Below are 19496 nucleotides of genomic sequence, written 5' to 3'. Positions count from 1 at the left end.
GACACGTCTCTGAGTTTGTGTTGAATGATACAGAACTCAATGTGGTCCTCATCTGACCCAGTGAGAACCCGATCGACCTCAGTTGTGGGCACTACCGCCAACTGGACCGCATCCCTGTATCCAATTTCTTGGAGGAGCGTTCCCCTTTAAGCATCCGGCCCTCCTGGAAGACAGTCCATTGTCTTGAGTCCACCCATCTGTGGGGGTGGTTCGCTGTGCGAAAGTTTGCAGAGAAAAGTTTGAAGCTGTCACTGGCTGTCGGGAGGAGACAGATGGTGGACAGACGGGACATCCGCCCGTGAGCAACAGTAAATACCGTCATACACACAAGTCCTTAAAAACACCGCGATATGCAACAAAGACGCGCCGTGGAGGCGCACGCTGTTCGGGCCTGAGCTGAGGATGTTTGCTGGGACTGTTTAGTGTCACAGTTTGAGTGCATGGTCGCAAACAGAAAAGCCAAGAGCTGCATCTCGTCCAGCTGGGAATGATTTGAGTTGCCAGTTGACGCGCTGACAGACAGACAGACAGACAATAGATGTTTCCAAAGTGCAAACCGGCCTCCTGACAAAATGACCCGTTTGAATTACGGGCGACAGTCGTCTGGACAAAGAGTGTCTCTCTTTCACTTCTTCATCGCACTTCTGACCGTTTTGGGAAACAAGAGTCTGGGATTATCGCATGAATCAGGTGAGTGACCCTGAAGACAAACACATTAAAGAACATGTAAAAATGGTTAGCACCACTGTCATCACAAATTATTGTACCGTTATTAAAAAAATAGAAAAAAGAGCACCCCTCATGTAATGTAATGTAATGATGGCAAATATCAACTAACAAACTTGCATATTTTAAAAATGCAGATATTTAATGGACTGACTTACCAAATTTCTACGTTAAATAAAGGACTATCTTAATCTTAATCTTAATCTTATGACTGTGTAAAGGATTACTGCTGCTGTTTACTCACAGATATTAACACTCCAATGCATTTAGTGGACATTGTAACACATTTTTTATTCAAACTGTAAAATATAAAAATGAAAAGGATGCCCTTTTCATTTTTTCATTTTTCAGAACGGGCCCTTACTGGATCACAGAACACCCTTACTTCTGTGCAATCTAATATTAAGGTGGAGGCTTCAAAAATGTCCAATTGATTTTCTGTCTCTCCCTCTCTGTTTATCAAATGTGTGTGTTTTGTTGTGCATAATGAATATGGAATCACCTCTGCTCTCCCTTCTTTGTGCACACTGGCTAATCCAGTTGAGCCGAGGACAGGCAGTATCATGCCAGCAGTCCTCACTGTGAGGGGATGCTTGTATTGACAAGGTTGAACCAAAGCAATTAAACTTAAAGTTTACCTCAGTGTGGTGAGCAGGGAATGCTTATTTCCAAGGAACCACCAGAGGCTAAAACCCCATTTGCTCTCTGTGAAATGTCCAAAACAAGGACACTTTGCTCCTCCATGTCCGACATTGACCTCTTACCTTACCAGTGAAGGACAGGAAGCAGAATCTACAAGATGGATCATTAATTCTCACGGTGGGGCTGGTTTCTACTTTGCAAAGTGAATTACAGGTTTACGTCGAGTGGAAATGTTCACATCAGAGATTTAATCCCCTCTTGTCTTCAAGGATGTACTCAGCAGCCTCCTCTCTCTGCAGTTGGACATAGTACGTGGTTTGGTTTTGGTAGGTGTGTCCTGAGATAATAGAAATAAACAAAACAATTAGTCAGATTGTTCGTCTCCAAAGTTAGAGTGGCATTAAGATGCAATAGTAAAGCATGATAAATTGTAAAATGAACTCAGGCTTATGGGTATTTAAAAGGAAGGCTAATCAATAGTGCAGTGTTTAGCACAGTCACTTTACAGCAAAAAGGTTCTTGGTTTAAATTCACCTGTGAACTGACCATGTGTTGTTGTCTCGGTGTGTGGTCCTGTGATAGGCAAGTGACCCCGGGTGTTCATGATGTTCCACCTCTTGTCTGATATCAGCTGGGATTAACTTCAGCTCCACCTTGAAGGATAAGCCATGTAGATAATGGATGGTATTTGATGGAGGAATCTGAAGGCCAGGTCCTGTCTGAAGCTCAGAGTGCAGGGTTGGCTGCTGTCACACAGAATAGTTTATTTTATGTTTAATGTCTGTTTGTGATACAACTCTTTTCCTCTATAAATCAGATGTGCAGATAGCCACTGAAAAAACTCTGGCGGTTTCAAAGAGTCCCGCATTGAGAACCACTGCTGATATACTCATTAATTAATAATAATAATTCATTCATTTTATTTCTCACAATGTCTTCTTTTTCTGAGGATGGCATAGACTGATTGCCATGAAAAACAACTCTATTTCACATTTTCTGTTAGTTTTTCATGGCAATTAACAGCTTGTAGACCCAAAGGCACAGCTGGTGAATGAACAGCCACAATAAAGTCACTTGTGTTTGTTTTTGTAATTAAAGATTGAGTGTACAGTGCATCTGACCTGTGTGATGGTGAGCTCCGCAAAATAAAGCCCTTGCTTAAAGTTTAAATAAAAACATACTCTAAGGCCATGAAAACCAAACCATTTTAAAGCACTAATATAGTCAGGGAGTACAATTTCTGCTAAAAAAAATGTTGCACAATGAACCTTCAAGGTGCTATTGATAATTATTACAGATGGGGGGGTAAACAAGGACAAAAAATAGACATAAATCTAAGTCAAAGTGTTTTTTGTAAACCTTTAGAAAATATTAATCTCCATCTCGATCCATGTCATCATTAAACTACATGAAGAACATATGCGCTGGTTGACTGATAGCGCCAACATTTTGAATCAAAACCATTACAGGAATGTTGGAGCCATGTTGTTCGACATCAGTTTGAATCATGCAGAACTTTAAGTGGTTCAGATATAAAATGATTATTTATTGCATTAGCTGATTCTTTCTGGCTCTATATATTTATATGCACTGGTCAATGAACACACCTTCAGTGAGCAAGATTTAAACATCCATCAAGCGTACTTTCATTCATTCAGTTACACAGTACAAACACCTTGCATTGTTGTGTTCTGTGCAGATAAATGGTTGTAGTAACTGAAAGAAGACTCAACAAAGAGCTATACAATCTTTGTTTGAATTCTTCTCATTTCTTCTGAATGCGATGAAGATAATGGTGGTATTGTGAAGGCTGTGCAGCAGTGTTGATGTTGCAAGCATCTTGTGAAATGTGTGTTGTTGTTGTTGGTGTTGTGACACTACTATCATTTATTTTTTCATGCAGATTGGCCTCATTTGTTAATGTGGTTAATGTTGAATATCACAGGTCTGTTTAGTTCGTACATCTTCTCCTCTCTTGTCTGATCATTTCTAGCTCTGGTGGTGTGGTGAAAACTGGCCATAGAAATGTGTTACATTATTGCATTTTTACAACATATTCATGTAGAATAAAAGACAAAACTGTCATTTTACTGTAGATTTAAAACCTGAAGCTTTTTCATTTTCTCCCAGTATTTGGTTGCTGGTTCGCAAACAGCATTTCAATGAAATTTCATTGAAATACTTTAACTTATATGATTATGTCACAAAGAAATGTAATTCTGACTATGTTTAACAGTTTAATTATAAATATCTATATATCTATAAATACAACCCGCCAAAAGACAATAAATCTATCTGTAAACATAAAGGCACATCTTTTCTTCATTGTTTAGATTTTGTATGGATGTTTTGTAAAAATCAATCTAATGATGATTTATTGGGCTTTACTGATATCACTACCAATAAAGTGGAAACAAATTTAAACTACTAAAGCCTGATGACTGGACACCAAGAAAACATCTTTCTCACGCTGCCTTTCTGGCAGCTGGTTGAAATATTCCAGGTCACAGGAAATGAAGTGGTACTATTTTTATCAGAAGTTTTTCTTACTTTGTCACACAAACACTGCACATGAGATCACATGGTGAAAGAGTCCTGTTTGAAGCAGTGTTCCTCTATCAGACTTGTACTCTGACATAAAAATGATGGATTGGACACCCATGTGGATTTGTTTAGCATGTTTCTCAGTTTTGTTTACAGTTTGCAGCCGCTTAATAATTTAATTACCCCCCTCCTTTCCCATGATTTAATAACCTTTCTCATCTCTATTCCCAATGTGGCTTTGGCAGAGAGATTCCTGCAGGATCCGCCTTCATATGAAGTCGTGCGCCCCATTAAAGTTGATGCCAGAGGTCACTTCCTGTCCAACTTCCTGTCACATCACGTTCGCAGAGTACAGCGGAGGGAAACCTCAGAGGGACCAGTGGAATTGGATCGAGTCTTCTACCAACTCTGGCACAACGGCGACAATCTGAACTTTAACCTCACACTCAACCCACACCTGCTGGCCCCGAGCTTTGTGACGGAGCGGAGGTATGGTGGCCTGAAGGGCGCCCAGATCCGTCCTCCTCGATCCTCCCAGTGCCATTTCATAGGTGAAGTGTGGGACAGGGCCAGTGTGAAAGGGAATGCAGCCATAAGTACTTGCGATGGATTGGTAAGTGGTGACCTGTTTTTATTATTTAAAGTGCCCATGATTGGCTGTTTTTTTCTCTTCCCTTTTGTATGTCATGGAGCTTTTGTGGGTGTGTGTATGTAAAGATCAAAAGCCAAGGTTCATGACAAGTATTCTCTCGCTTCCACAAGAAGCTTTGTCCCTGAAAGACCTTGCTTGCATTCCTAACCTTTTTTCCTGTCAAGTAGAGGCATAATTCCATTCATGTTGTGTTGCAATCTATTCTCAGTGGCCACATCTTTTGGTATTGTGTTTACTGAATTATTCGTCCAGTCGTCCATTGGTCCCCTGCATACATTTGTTGATACAAGTGGTTATTTGATTTAATTTTAAATATTTTTTCTCTTTTTCGCATAATTCTCTGCAAATCATACAGATGGTTATGCTGGTTGTTTGTGTGTGAATATTCCATCCGTGATTTCTGAAATACTCTGGCACAAATAAACATGCCACATTCAAAGTCACTTAAATCACCTTTCTTCTTCATTCTGATGTTCTGTTTAAACTTCAGTGGGTCACCTTGACCCTGTCCCTGACACCATCCCTAAATGCATTATGTTCTTGTAATGTGATTGGCTGATTACACTGCGTTACTGAGCAGGTCAACAGGCGTACTCAAAAAAGTAGCCTGTAAATGTAAATGTGCAAATATATTGCGATTAACACAGAGGAAGAAAGAAAAACATTAGTTCTGTATTGTGCTGTTGGGTAAAGTTGAATCAAAACACAAAATTAACCTTATATACAGTATGTAACATTATACAGGGGTTCTAGCTAGCACATTTTAGCATGTCGGCCTATGATTTGCTGAAGTTGAAGACCGCTATGCAAAAAATAAATTAGTGTAATGGTCTTCAATTTTTTTGTGTGCACACACACACACAGAGACAATGACCAATGCTGTGTGTAAGTGGACAATTTGGGGCAAAATGCCTCTTTGATTATTTGTAGTCTTGTTTGTTCTGAAAGGCAAAAATAGGTTTATTGGAATTTGTTCTTTATTATACTATCATCCATCCATTATGATTTCCATCCGCTTTATCCTCCACCGGAGGGTCGCGGGAGGTGCTATGCCAATCTCAGCTGACTTCAAACCCTAATATCCCCCCCCCCATCTCACTCTATGCTAAGTTCCCTGCATTACACTAAAATACAATCCTGCCTAGAACCCTGATATTGATGTTTCCTGTACAAAACAAAACAGAAAAGAAATCACATAAACCCCCCCCCCCCCCACCAAGTGTCATGCCCCACCCACCTACATACTGTACAGGTTTTGTGGAAAGAAAGAGAGATCCCATAATTGTGATTTAATAAGCACCACAATGGCACTTGATAAAGTGCCTCTGCCAAGTTTCAGCAATCCCAAAGCTTAATGGTGAAAAGAAGCACATAATAAGAATCTTATATAATATAAAAAATCTGTATATGTTCAGACTATGGGCACTTGAACTCTGAAACACAGAGGTGTCAACTGCAGCAGAGGGACGTTTTCAGAGCGAGTGATGTGCAAGGAATGAGGAGTGAATATCAAAACCATGCAAATGGCTGTTCATACCGCCATCAAATCGTCAAACCACCCTGAGTGGATTCACCACAACATGTAGGTTTGTCTGGTGAAGCTATGTGTTATTCTGACATATAAACAGCTTTACAGCAGCCCCAGGATGCAAACAATATGACACTCTCTCAATATGCTCTTAAAGCAATCCACACTACACTTGTAATTATTACATTTTTTTATTTTTTTTTAATTCACTTTAATGGATCAGATTTTTGTCACCTTGACTTTCAGTCTTTCACTGTAACTCATGTGACATCACAAAGGTAGTATTGCCTTTCATATGATCATGGCTTTAAAACTTAATAACAAAGTTGTAAATTAGTGTAATGACACACAAAATGAAAGAGCTGGAGTTTAAGCTGGAGGCTGCATGGTTAATTACCTTACATGTGTCCAGCTGTTTTCATATGACTGCAGGGATGTAATGACCTGAAAGGGTGTGTGTGTGCGTTTGTGTATGTGTGTGTGTGCGTGCTTTAAAGACATGTTTAAAGTTAGGCTGAGGTTAGGGTAAGGTTAGAGTCAGGGTTAAGGATTAGGTCAGTAGTAGTTATGATTAAGGTTAGAGTGAGTCTCCAGGAAAGGAATTTAAGTCAATGCAATGTCCTCTGAAATCATAGAACCCAGTGTGTGTGTGTGTGTGTGTGTGTGTGTGTTTTACTCATTGACGTTGTCAGCGCCAGTAGTTCTCATGAAGAACAAAACCTCGTCCTAATGAAGCAAAACCTAAATCCAATTTCTGAGAAACTGGTTAAGTTTAGAGTAGAATTGTGGTTAGGTTAAGGTCAGGCTTAGGCATGAACTGGTTATGGTTGAGGTTGGGGATTTTTTTTTGTTTTTGTCCAAATAAATAGAAGTCAATGCAGTGTCCTAAGAAGAAGAAGAAGTGTAGCTGCACAAACGTGTGTGTGTTACACTTTAATGTGGTTTGGGTATTGTTGTCAGCTACAGTCCATGAAAACAGACATGTAACGTTGTCAAATTCTAAATGAATCAAGTTACTTGTGTGCAGAAGGAGAAGTCATTTCTTTGGAAGTGAAAATCATCGGAGATGGTTGGCTCCAGCTGGATGCTTCATATTTTAAACTACTTTCTGTCACTGAAGAAGAGCTTGTTATTCACTGTGTCTACTGCTGCATTCTACCAGAACTCATAAACTTCTAAACACAACATAATTATTGTATGTAACTCTGATTCATGTCTGAACAACTCTAGTCTCGCATTTTAAAATTAATCATTTTAAAATGTGATTTAATAAAAAAGAGCATATAAGTTATAATGAACAATACAAATAAAATAATATATCTTTGAGCCTAGCAGAAATGTATTTATTGTATAACTTGACAAGGACTGTTCACAGGGCCTGTCACGTAAAAGATAAATGAAAGTATACACCGTCATTAAAAAGACGTGGTCACATCTACACTCCCCTGTGACACCTGGAGTTTCTCTATTATGTATCAGAGTTTTTGTTGGTACATGAGGGCCAACTGACTATAGTTACACAGCAATGGAGTCTCTGCACAGAAAGGCTGAGGTCGATACAGTGCAACTGATTTTCACTACTTATTCCCTTTTTGTTTTGCTTCAAGTGGACAAACATTATGTACTTTGTATGCTGGACTCCACTCACTTGCAGGTCCAATCTGGCTGTGATTTCCATCAAACATCACCATCATCTATATGAGGTAAAAAGAAAGCTGTCAATTCCCATTTTTCCCCAAGGGTGAATTCTGCTCTTCTTCACAACAGGGTTGTGATGCTATTACCTCTGTAGCTTTGCGGACCGGAAAACATTATTATGTGGTTGTGTGTGTATATATGTATATGTATATATATATACATACATACATATATATGTGTATATATACAGTGTATATATATATATATATATATATATATATATATATATATACACATATATGTGTGTGTGTGTATATATATATATGTGTGTGTGTATATATATATATATATATATATATATATAGTGAGATTGTGTTGTGTTTTGTTCATGCTGTGTCTAGAGCACTGTGAACGTCCTGTAGATTTTGGCTGCATGTGACGATGCGAGGCAAGCTTCTCTGTGTGGAAAGCCTAAGAATGCATTTTATTAATGCATGAACTTTAGCAATTTTTACTGTCACAGTCACATTAAGGCACCCATCATAAGAAAATGAGTGTTGAAAGAATATTTTCAGTTATATAGTTAAATATTTAACTATATCATTGCATGCGCCAAAGAAACGCCTTTCACACCACCTTTATCATCATCCCCACTCTCTTAATAATAGGTTTATCTACCTTTGACTCCTGCTTTCTCACTTCCCACTGTGCTGTCATGTTTTTCTTTGCAGCTGTCAGGAGTGGGATTCTAGACAAAGCCCTGCTTCAAACCTAATTTATACAGTACAGTGTTGAATTCTCATTAATTGTATCTGCTCGTGTGACCCTGACATTGTTTTTTTGAACATCCTATAAAGCCTTTCCACTTATAGAAGTTTTAATGACTGTATTGTTTTCTAAAAATGGCACATTTATATTCAGGTTCACTCTCATAGATCACATCCAACTATTTATTTTGATAAAACATAATATCTTAGTAGTGTCTGTAGCTGCATTCTGTGCCTATTATTATTATTATTATTATTATTATTATTATTATTATTATTATTGTATACAAACAAGTTACATTGGTATGTACAACGTAAATAAGTAAAACTTCCCACAAAACATTTGCAAAGCGTGTTTGTAAATGTTTGGATAGGTAACTATGCTTCTCTTTCTTTTTGGTCCATTTCTCCATGTCTTGTCGTGTTATGGCCCCATACAGACTTGGTTTTAGCAACAATTGCTGCTGATTTTATGATTATACCCTTTAATTCATATCCCTGGTATTTTTGGAACTCTGGAACTCCTGCAGGGGGTGGGAGAGATTGTCCATCAGAGATGATAGCTTGGTAGTCTTTCTCCTCTCTCCCACCACCTCCACTCCTCTTCCTGTCTGCAGCTGAGATGCTACTTCCCCAGCGACCACTCCAAAAAAGATGGCTGATGCCACTCCTGAGTCATAGAAGGTCTTAAGGAGTTCTCCCTTCACTTCAAAAGACCTTAGTCTCTGTGCTCCGACCCTTCCTGTAATGTGCAGCAGCATGATCAGACTAGTCCAGTTTATTGTTTATGTGAACATGCAGGTATTTGTAAGATGTTACCATCTCAATGTCCATTTTCTGGATGTTCACGGGTGTTGGAAGAGAGTGTTGTCTCCTGTGGAAATCCCCCATCAGTTCCTTAGTGTTCCCCACATAGATCTGGAGGCTGTAACTGTTGAGATCTTTGGGGTGTGGTATTTTTGGCACTGGTACCACAAACAAGGTCTTCCATATGTGTGGTACTTTACCCAGTTTCAGGCTCATGTTAAAGATGATCCCTCATAAACCCGCACAGCCGAACCGAGCGGGATTTGAGGAGCCTGTAGCTGATGCCGTCAGGACTTGCAGCCTTCTTCGCCTTGATCTTCTTGAGCTTATTTCTCACCTAGTTAGGTGTGAAGGACAGATTGGAACAGGGAGGTTGTGTGAGGAAAGGATTTGAGCTGGCTTTATAGGCTTTATACTGGTCTGTCTGAACATGCTGATCACAATCTGTCCAGGTTGGTGGATCTTTCTCTTCTAAACTTGGTGTGCCCAGGGCTCAATATTGGGACCGCTGCTGTTCTCGTTATTATCAATTTTTGTGATAATATTTGAAATACTTCCTTTGATTTTTATGCCGATGACACAATTTTGTGCCTCTGTGAACTTTTGGTTCGTAATCAAACTCACTTTGCTCTTGATTCTCAAAGTACTCCTCTGATGCTGATCCCAAAAGTGCAGAGTTACCCCGTCATCCTTAAACAACTTTGAAAAGGACTTGAAAATGTCTGAACTGATCACCCTGGTTTTTTAGGGACAGAGAAATGTGTTTTCTCGATGGATGTAGCTGCTCTAATTGAGTTTTAATTAGTGACTTGTTTGTTTGTGTTGTGATGGTTTTTTTCTGAATTGTTCTGTTTTTATGATGCAACTTTTAAGTGAACTGGTGTTGCCATCTTTGCCAGGTCTCTCTCTTTTATCTGATAACAAGTGATAGCATTAAGTATGCATGTGAATTAGGGCTGCAAATAACAGTTATTTTCATAATCAGTTGATATGATGATTTCATTCATCAATTAGCTGTTTGGTTCATAAGATACAATAAAATAAAATGGGATATATATATACATATATATATATATATATACATATATATACATATATATATATATAAAATGCTTAAATTTGATCAACTGTAATCAGATAACTCAGATTAGCTAAATTGGATATTTTAGTAATCAATTGGTCATAAGAGTTGGCTCCTAGTGTAGGAGCCAATTCCTGTGTTTGTATCATTCCATTGTTTATTTGAAATAGCTGTCCATCAGCAGACCATCCTGTTTAATTTGCATTCCTTAGTTTATTTTCAGTATATCTATCATGACACCGTTTTGTGAATCCATCCAAGGAGCTAATAAATGGACATATTTATTATTTGTAGTGTCTGTTGCTCTCAATCATCACAAGAGTGAATTAAAACAATGGGATTCACTACACCTGGTGTGAACACACCTCTAAGATGCACTGAAGACGTCCCAAAAGTTGATTTTGTCTTCCAGTGTTTCCCCTAGTTTTACATAGGCACGAGTAACATTTTTCATTGTATGCAGCATATCGGTGAAGCCCTTCTCTCCCTCTTCCACACATACTGTATACTAACACATTACTACCTCAGCCATCTGCATCCTCTGACTAAAAAACAATTATGATGTACATGTTAAGGTGGAAAGTGAGATGTGAGCACTAGAGACAGATGTGTGATTTAACATGATCAGTGTGACACTTGTGCCAAGATCTTCAAATGAAAGCCCTACTTCACAGCACTGCTGTATGCTGTGAACTCCACAAGGACGTTCAATGAAAATTCATCACATGCTGTTGAACATAAGCTTTTATCCATGGTACGCATTCTTTTTTCATGGTGTTTTTTCTCTTTCTCAGATATAGTGAGATGTTGTGTTGCCAGAGCTATGCACTCTCCCAGCGACTGTCCAATTATCTATAGTATCCATCCATCCATTTTCTACCACTTTATCCACATGAGGGATATGAGGGGGCTGGAGCCAATCCCAGCTGATATAGGGCAAAAAGCACAGCGATATCAACCCAACACCAAACACTGTGTGCATGGACTGATTTTGTTTCGTAAGAAGAGCTTTTTGATCATTTACTGTGATGTGAAACTCATTTGCCTGTAGCTCAAAACAGTTTTTGTGCGTGTTCGCACAATGTGCTACAAAGAGGCATAACTTAGACTGTGGCTGCATGTGGGGAATTCCCACATGGTCTCAGACGTTTGAACAGGTTGTTAATGAGAAATGGAATACATTTTTTTTTTAAATCTATGAATGACACTGTATTGAATTTCAGTTGTTGTCATTAGTACTGTCATTGCATTTCAAGTGTACACAGCATTATGCAAATAATTAACTTTTCAGAGATGGCTGACATTCTCGTGGGACAGTGGCTCCTTCTTGTGAGGATGTTCGGTATTTAGAGGCTGTTAGAGTGATTTTAATCGAATGAATGTGCAATGTAGATTACAAAATGTACACAACGCTAATTGCTCTGTCATAAATATCAAATTAATACACCTCACTGTTGTATTCATATGGTTGTATTTTAAATAGAGCTGGGCATAGATTAATTTTTTTAATCTAGATTAATCTCACTGCAATCTTGGAGTTAATCTAGATTAATCTAGATTAAAATGGCTCATTTGAATTCTGATGAAGGCATTCAAAATATGTGTGCGCTACTTAAATAATGACCAGAAGTAAGTCCTTGAGAACGGGTTTCTCAGGCCAGCTGGTCCATTAGACCAGAAGCCCATCTCCTGTTTGGAAAATGCATCAAAAACTGCTTGATAAAGTTATTGGTAATGAAATATGAAATAATGTTCAGTAAAATGTATGTGTTTATGTAATTGTTTATTCAGATAAACACAAAATAACCAGTAGGCAATTTAACCAGTACAGGCAATTTGAACAACCCCCATTTCTGGGATAATATGACATTAATTGAACAACTGTAGGCCTACATGAGAGGTCATAAAGAACTGTTCAGTAACTTTGTGGCTTGAGTCAATCAGTCCAACCTCTACTTCTCCTTCTTCCACCAGTCACTCAGACAGACGAGCTTGTTCACATTTTCTGGTGACAAACTAGATCGCCTCTTCTGTACAATATGGCCTGCTAACGAGAAAAGTCTCTCGCATGGGACTGTAGAGGCAGGAGTCCCCAAGTACTTCCGGGCAATGTGGGCAATCTTACCATAGACAGCAGTGTGCTCTGACCACCACTTCGCAGCAGCGTCCATGTCAGCTGACGTTTGATGCACACGGTTCGGACTCACGCGGCACGCCCCAGCCCCCACAGCGTAATTCGGCCAGGTATACATCCGCGCTCAGCCAGGTCAGAGCCTTCTGGGCCAGGTATACATCCGCGCTAACATATCAAAGTGAAATTCATAGCTTGCTCACTATGTGGACCCAGGTCCCAGACCCAACTTTGAGAATAGATTAACGGCGATAATTTTCTTATCGTGCGATAAGAGTCTCGCGTTAACGCAGCACGTTAACGCCGTTAACGGCCCAGCACTAATTTTAAAGAATAGTTTTTGTCCTTTTGGAGTTCAACAATAAAATAGTAAATGTTTTGATGTAACAGAATATAGAAAGCCCAAGTGTTTCATTGTCATGTTACATCCCTGAGTTAAGTAAAGCTTACTTGATTGTTGTGTGTGTTTCGTTCAAGTAAAAACAAGAGCAGTAGGAAGGACAGTCTTGCCAGAGAGGTCCGTTTGGATGGTGTAGTGGTTGAGATAAACTCATAAACATGACTTGATAAGCGAGTGCATGTGCTGGAATTTTTGTGGTCACTTGATTGGCCCGGTGCTCTCACTCTCCCTTGGAAAGTTGAACATTTGGATCAGATGCATCCATACTGCACTTTGCCAGCACTTGACACTGCCTCATTCAAACTGAATTAGAAACATTTCATTTGATGCCTCAAGTGCACGTGTATGATTTTGTTAAGTGTCTTAGTTATATCTTCATTGGGTGTTCATTGTTCTTTGGCATTGATTGTACAAGTCTGGTGAACTGTACTGGTAGAATGTATACCATTCTTGCGTCATTTAGCATTTTGATAGAGGGAATGGTCAGAGCTGTCCTTTTCATATCAGCATATAATCTTGTATGGACAGGAGGTGAACATTTTGGCCAAGATCTGGTGAGAGGTTAGTGGATTAGTGGATTTTTTTTCCCCATTGTCTCTGTAGACCAGTGCTTCTTTTTGTACGACCAACCTCTCACGAAAATGTAGTGACATCTAAAACATGCAGTGGATTGCTGTGAACTGCAACCCCTCTGAATTATTTTTCTCTGTGAAACACACACATCCCATTCACCTGAGGAAGTGTTGTTGTCGTTTAGCACACTTGCACAAGCATCACTGTAATCCAACACACTCTTGTCAATCACAGATCTGACCCGGTTTAGTGACGTCTGCTCCGTATGCAGATGCCACTTTAATCGATGCTGCTATTAAAAAAAAAAAACTATCCAGTTCAGCAACAGTTTTGGGCTCCTGACATCTGTGCTGCAACATCTGTGAGCCCCTCTTACCATCTTGAGAGTATGTTGAATCAACTGGGTCTGCTCAGTTTTTTTTTTTTTTTTTTAATTAAAGCCACAGAGCATGCATGTTAACTGCTTTAATTATACACTGCAGTGGATATTTATGGAAACATCTGCTTTAAGTATGTTGCCCCACTCACGTGTTCAGGTTTTTCCTAAAGTGTGTCACCTGCCACCTGAATGTCTTGACATAATATCACCAGCCTTTCTGTCACAGCTTCACTCAGTGACTCTGAGGGAGAGAAATTAGCTGCAAACTATAAAGCAAGGATAAAGTGCAAATGTCTTTCTGTTTGGGTTACTAGTAAAATAGATCCCAGGGGATGAGTAGCCTATGCAGACACAGGAAAAAAATGAAATCTTATTTGATTAACTATTTCAATTCAAGCAGCCCTTGCAGTATGTATATATATTTTAAATTGTGTGTGTTAATATTGTAATCATGATAGATTTTTGGTATATTGTGCAGCCCTATTATAAATGCATGTGCATTTTAAAATAATTTTCTAATTTCCTTGCTTTTATATTATATATGCATTTCCGTCACCAGACTTTATTAATTTGAAGAGATTGGATGTCAAATTTTTACAAGGTTTAATATTTAGCTCAAAGTAAAAATGATTAACTGACTATCAGAATACATTACAATACAGTGAAAATGTGAACTTGTGCTTTCTCTTTGCATACACAAAATTGAAGAAACTTTTCCTCAAAGATGCCTGAGAAAAATTTAGTTTTTATTTAGTAGATCGATATGTGAATTACTCCTCCATGTTGACCCTTATTAAAAGTTAATGAATATTGACTTACTTTTTTCTTCTCTTTTTTTTTTAGACGGGGTTGTTCAGGTTATCTGATGAAGAGTTTTTTATTCAGCCTCTGGAGAAATTGAGCAAAAAGAGCTCAGCACCACAAGCTCATGCCATCTACAAACGCCATGTGTCTCCTCCCTCCTGGAGTCCAGTCATACAGCCGATCTCAGGGAAACAAGCTCTCAGTGGTACCTGTGGCCTTAAAAGTAAATGTCACACACACACACACACACACACCCACCCTCTTCTTATGCTTTGTTTAGGTTGTCTAAATGAATGGAAGTGTGTATGTGTCTGAATCAGTATGGCTAATGGCTGATTAAAATGTTCGTGACACTCGTGAGTCCGTCTCCTTCTGATCTACAAAGGTCAGAACTGTAAAAGCACTGAAATTTAGTAGCCCATAAAATAAGGTACTTACATTTGCTTTGATTAACATTAAATAAATCTGAGCATCTCACGTTGATCATTGAGATGTGCTTTTAGAGTGTGAATATACCTTTATCTAGAACTTGCATGCCTTTTGCAATGTGAACCAGTTTCCTTCTGAGGTCAGTGCAGTGGTATGTGGCTAACTGACATGTGTAATGCATTTCACGTAGGGTGTTGTCATTCATGTGTCCAACTACTGAGGTGAATGGAATGTTTAAACATGTTCAAAAAACAAGGTTTAAAAGTCAATTTCTAACCCTTAGTGCTCATGCAGCACTGATATGTGCCACCGGTGCACCCGTGGTAAATTGCCGTGGGAATAATACCAAAATCCTTATATGGACATCCTGGGGGTGTGTGTTTATATATTACATATGTTTATGTTTATATATTCACATATTCAGGCTTTAAAAAACTTGTTTTTTTCCGTCTTCTTATGTGTTGTTGAGTCAAATGTTTTATATCACATTTTTAGTAGTGATATAAAGTAGCAATAATTGTGCAGAAGTCACAAAATAGACTGTTTTTCTTTTCTTTTTGTTCATAAAAACGAGCCAACTGAAATTTGAACTGTGACATATTTACCAAATCTCACAAATTTAATCAGATTTTAAACATTTTAGTGCTATTTGCTCAGGTGTGTTTATATAGTTGGTGAAAATGGTTTATTTTCCCATTAGATTGCCTGCTGAAAAGAAGGATATAAGACACTTTATATTGCACATTCTTATACCCCCTGTATATATTGTATTTTTAAACCATAGTAATGGAAAAAAGCAGCCAAAATCCTGTATTCTAAGGTTTAATAACATCTACTTGATCTGCTTAATATTTTGATAAGGAGAAGAAAAACAAAGTCAGAGGGACTGTGTGTCTGTTTAGGCCTCAAACCAAGAAAAATAGGAATGAACAGTCAAGATTATGTGGAAAAAGACGAAAGCCATATCTAATGTGCTTTGTAAACACACACTGTGCCTCGCTAAGTTTTAAAGCTCCATTTCAAAATCCCATCTCCAGATTCTCATCAAAGTAGTGAAGACAGTGAGAGACAGCGGGAGCGCTGGGAGCGCCGCCAGCAGAGGAGGAGGAGAATTCATCAACGCTCAGTCAGCAAGGAAAAGTGGGTGGAAACGCTGGTAGTGGCAGATCATAAAATGGTGGAGTATCATGGGAGCAAAGCTGTGGAAAGCTATGTCCTCACTGTCATGAACATTGTAAGTATTTGCATACATGAGTGCACACACTGGCAGTTAGTTTTGCATTAAGAATGAGGGCAGGAGGAAACACTGAGCCTGGTTCTGGGTGGTCAAAAAAACTTGTGTTAGGTTTTTGTTTGCTTAATTAAAATATACACAGACATGTGGAGACAAATGTTTTGCTTACATAGAGGCTCATGTGAGAGAACGACTTGAACGGCAGCAAAACACTGATTTCATCCACATCCTGTCGACACAGTCTCACCTGTATCTCACAAGCCCGATTCTGAAGAGTTACACAAAGATGACATCTCCATCACATATGTTGAATCACAAATAAATTAATAATAAATAAACAAACTGAGATGCCCGTTCACATTTGACGAGACACACAAAGACATTATGGAACAGACAGAAACAATTGAAGTAAGTTTTAATGCAATAAAAGTTTAAGGGAGGCATTAAAAACGGATGCACATGCTGGTGAATGCAAAGGTTTATGAGCTAATGATCATTTTCATGTGACAGTATCTAATAATTTAGTTGTTCCTGGCACATGATTTAAGAAAGCATGGTCCTTTACAAAATTTGATGACCTAACTTGCAGTTATTATCGTAAGTACTTTACTTGTAGAGTAATAGGGAAAATTACAGAGTTTACTTGATTGAAACTACCATAAAAACATCAATAATAAAAAAAGTAATAGAACATCAAGATGTTTTGTTAAGACCAGATTGTTTTGTTTTGCATGTGATACTTGAAAATGACAGTAAACATAATTCAGTATGCGTAAAATACAATATATCCTAGGAGTTAGGAGTTAAGTGGTCATATTCTGTGTCTGTTATGGAAAATACAGCTCCTGGGAGTGCTATGAGGGGACAGAATATCAGGAAAAGGAATTCACTGACCGAGAAACCCACGGATTAACTGACTTAACAGATAATAATACACAGAGGAAGCAGCCATTATTTCCCACATCCTCTCATGGTTCTTTTCTGGGACCTTTATACTCTATCTTTGAACTACCAAACAATTCCGTTTTGCGAAGAGCAGTAAGGGAAACGACCTCTTACACATGTTTGAACAATTACAAATCATATCGTCTTCCTCACCCACCAGCTGCCCCATTGTCCTGTCACTGAAGCTGTTTTGATGTTGTCATCTTCCAAAAGCTTCATATTTGCTGCTGTGCCGTGGTTAGCACAGCCACTGGTATGATTTACAAACATGTAGGAAACCAGGAGAGATCTCCACAGAAAACAAACTGTAGGTCTGTCTACAAAAACAGCTTACAACTTCCTGTCACATTGTAAATGATTGTATTTCCTCTCATATGTTTATTGATGTCTTTTTCACGATTGCGGTGTGTCGGCATGCAGCGGCTCTTGGCTGTCTAGCTTGGTGTCATTTTTTAATTGTTTTTGTCTCAGTCCTTTGAGCTGTGTGTTTTATGTTTCGTATATTTTATGAACAGCTCTAAAGTGGCCGTTTTTAAATACGTTTTATGTGCGCATACAATGACAACGAAGATTTCTGGCAAAATATCCTTAGCACATGCTGTAACGAAAGATGCAATAAAAATTCAATATGCACTTACATCACAGCATTTTAAGGCTTGAGAGGGAACTGTAGATTGAGTATCTGATGAGTATCAGTCACATGCAGGTATCATATCAGCTCTTGAAATATAAACATACAAGGATACAGAAAGATAGAGAAAACGAAGACTATTTGATAAATCAAAACACAAAACATGCTCCTAATCTCAAGGAATGTGCTTACAAGAAATATGGATCCTGTTCAAAACATAAACCCCTGCTAAAGGAGATAGCAGAACATTGTTGTAAAACTAAATCTGAAATCAAAACATTGTGTTTACTGATGAGCTTTGTAGGAACAGAAGGTGCAAAGTTGTTTCATCTACAGGATGTGCAGCAAAAATACACCCTGATGCTCTGTGAGTGATATCAGGTATAAACAGTTTGATGAATGAAGCCCTTTATGTGTCAAAGCTTATGTTTCTGACTCATGTGACTCGTTTTAACCAGACGAGAATGCATAAAAAATCTTCCCCGTACAATAAAAACATTTCTTTATTTTCAAGTTTCTTCTGCAAGTTTTTTTTTTGTGCACTTAGTTGTACATTCAAAATGGCCAGAAATAGATGATAAAGAAAAAGAAAAAGACTAAAACTGGATCATTAGAGAGACAGTGTGTTGGGTTCCGACACTGTCATACAGTACACTTGTTTATTCGTCTGTAATGTGTGCATTTTTCTTCCAACTCCACACCAAATTCACAGCCACTTGAATCTCATTTCCTCCCCTTTTTGATGCTTTGGTTGAACTTCAGTAGCTCACCTTGACCGTGACTACATGCTGAGATGTATTGAGTTTCTGACATGTCATTGACAGAGAAGATCACTGCAATATCTGGCTGTCAATCAGTGAAAAAAGTTAATTATTCCACAGAATTTGAGCATTAACAACAAAAGTAAACATAGATTCTCTCCTGTGAGCATTAGATGTGACTTGTATGCACTTACGCTATGCTCTTGCAGTATATGCATTAATATTAAACTAATTTTTTAGAAGTAGATTTATTTTCTTTTATATGTTTAGTAAAGAAGACCAAGATCATAAGGATGAACTGCTTGGATTGCTTTTGGTCTCTTGAATATTACATTTCTCTCAAGTCAACAAACACGTTATGTAAGCCTGGAATTATATTGCATTGACTGAAACCATTGGTCAGCTGAGCTGAAGCATACAACCACGAGGCAATAATGCAAGATTTTATTTGTTTTCCAGGTGGCAGGTCTGTTCAGAGATGCCAGTATTGGAAACGCAATTAACATTGTGGTTGTTCGACTAATCCTACTGGAACAGGAAGAGGTAAAATCAATATTTGTGCGCGCTGCTCAGAAGCTTTGGTTTTCACTGGAAAGTGGAATAGAATGTGAATTTGAATAGCAATAATTGGATATTAACAATAGGCCTAAAAAATATGATTTATTATTTACACATTAAAATATAACCCACAAACCCTGAACTCTAATGTATAGCTATATTTTGTTCACCTGTGTTGCCCTCACTGCTTCAGTGAAGGGGTAAAAAAAAAAAAATAATAATAATGATAAATAAGTAAAAACAAGACAGCGAATGAAGCATCTAAA

General features: G+C 38.3%; 1 protein-coding gene across 1 annotated transcript in view; it reads left to right on the top strand.

Moving 5' to 3' along the window:
• The first annotated feature begins 206 nt into the window (after window positions 1-206).
• Window positions 207-19496, top strand: part of LOC131459246 (A disintegrin and metalloproteinase with thrombospondin motifs 7) — a 74827-nt gene continuing 55537 nt past the window's right edge. Inside the window, exons 1-5 of the mRNA XM_058628798.1 lie at window positions 207-690; window positions 4158-4525; window positions 14712-14895; window positions 16139-16335; window positions 19132-19215. Of these exons, the coding sequence (XP_058484781.1) occupies window positions 573-690; window positions 4158-4525; window positions 14712-14895; window positions 16139-16335; window positions 19132-19215 (951 nt within the window). The 5' untranslated portion in view covers window positions 207-572. The remainder of the gene's footprint in view (window positions 691-4157; window positions 4526-14711; window positions 14896-16138; window positions 16336-19131; window positions 19216-19496) is intronic.

Source organism: Solea solea, chromosome 5, assembly GCF_958295425.1.
Source record: "Solea solea chromosome 5, fSolSol10.1, whole genome shotgun sequence".
NCBI classification, from domain to species: Eukaryota; Metazoa; Chordata; class Actinopteri; order Pleuronectiformes; family Soleidae; genus Solea; species Solea solea.
Note: the sequence above shows the minus strand (reverse complement) of the source record. Positions and strands in the feature narration are given on the sequence as shown.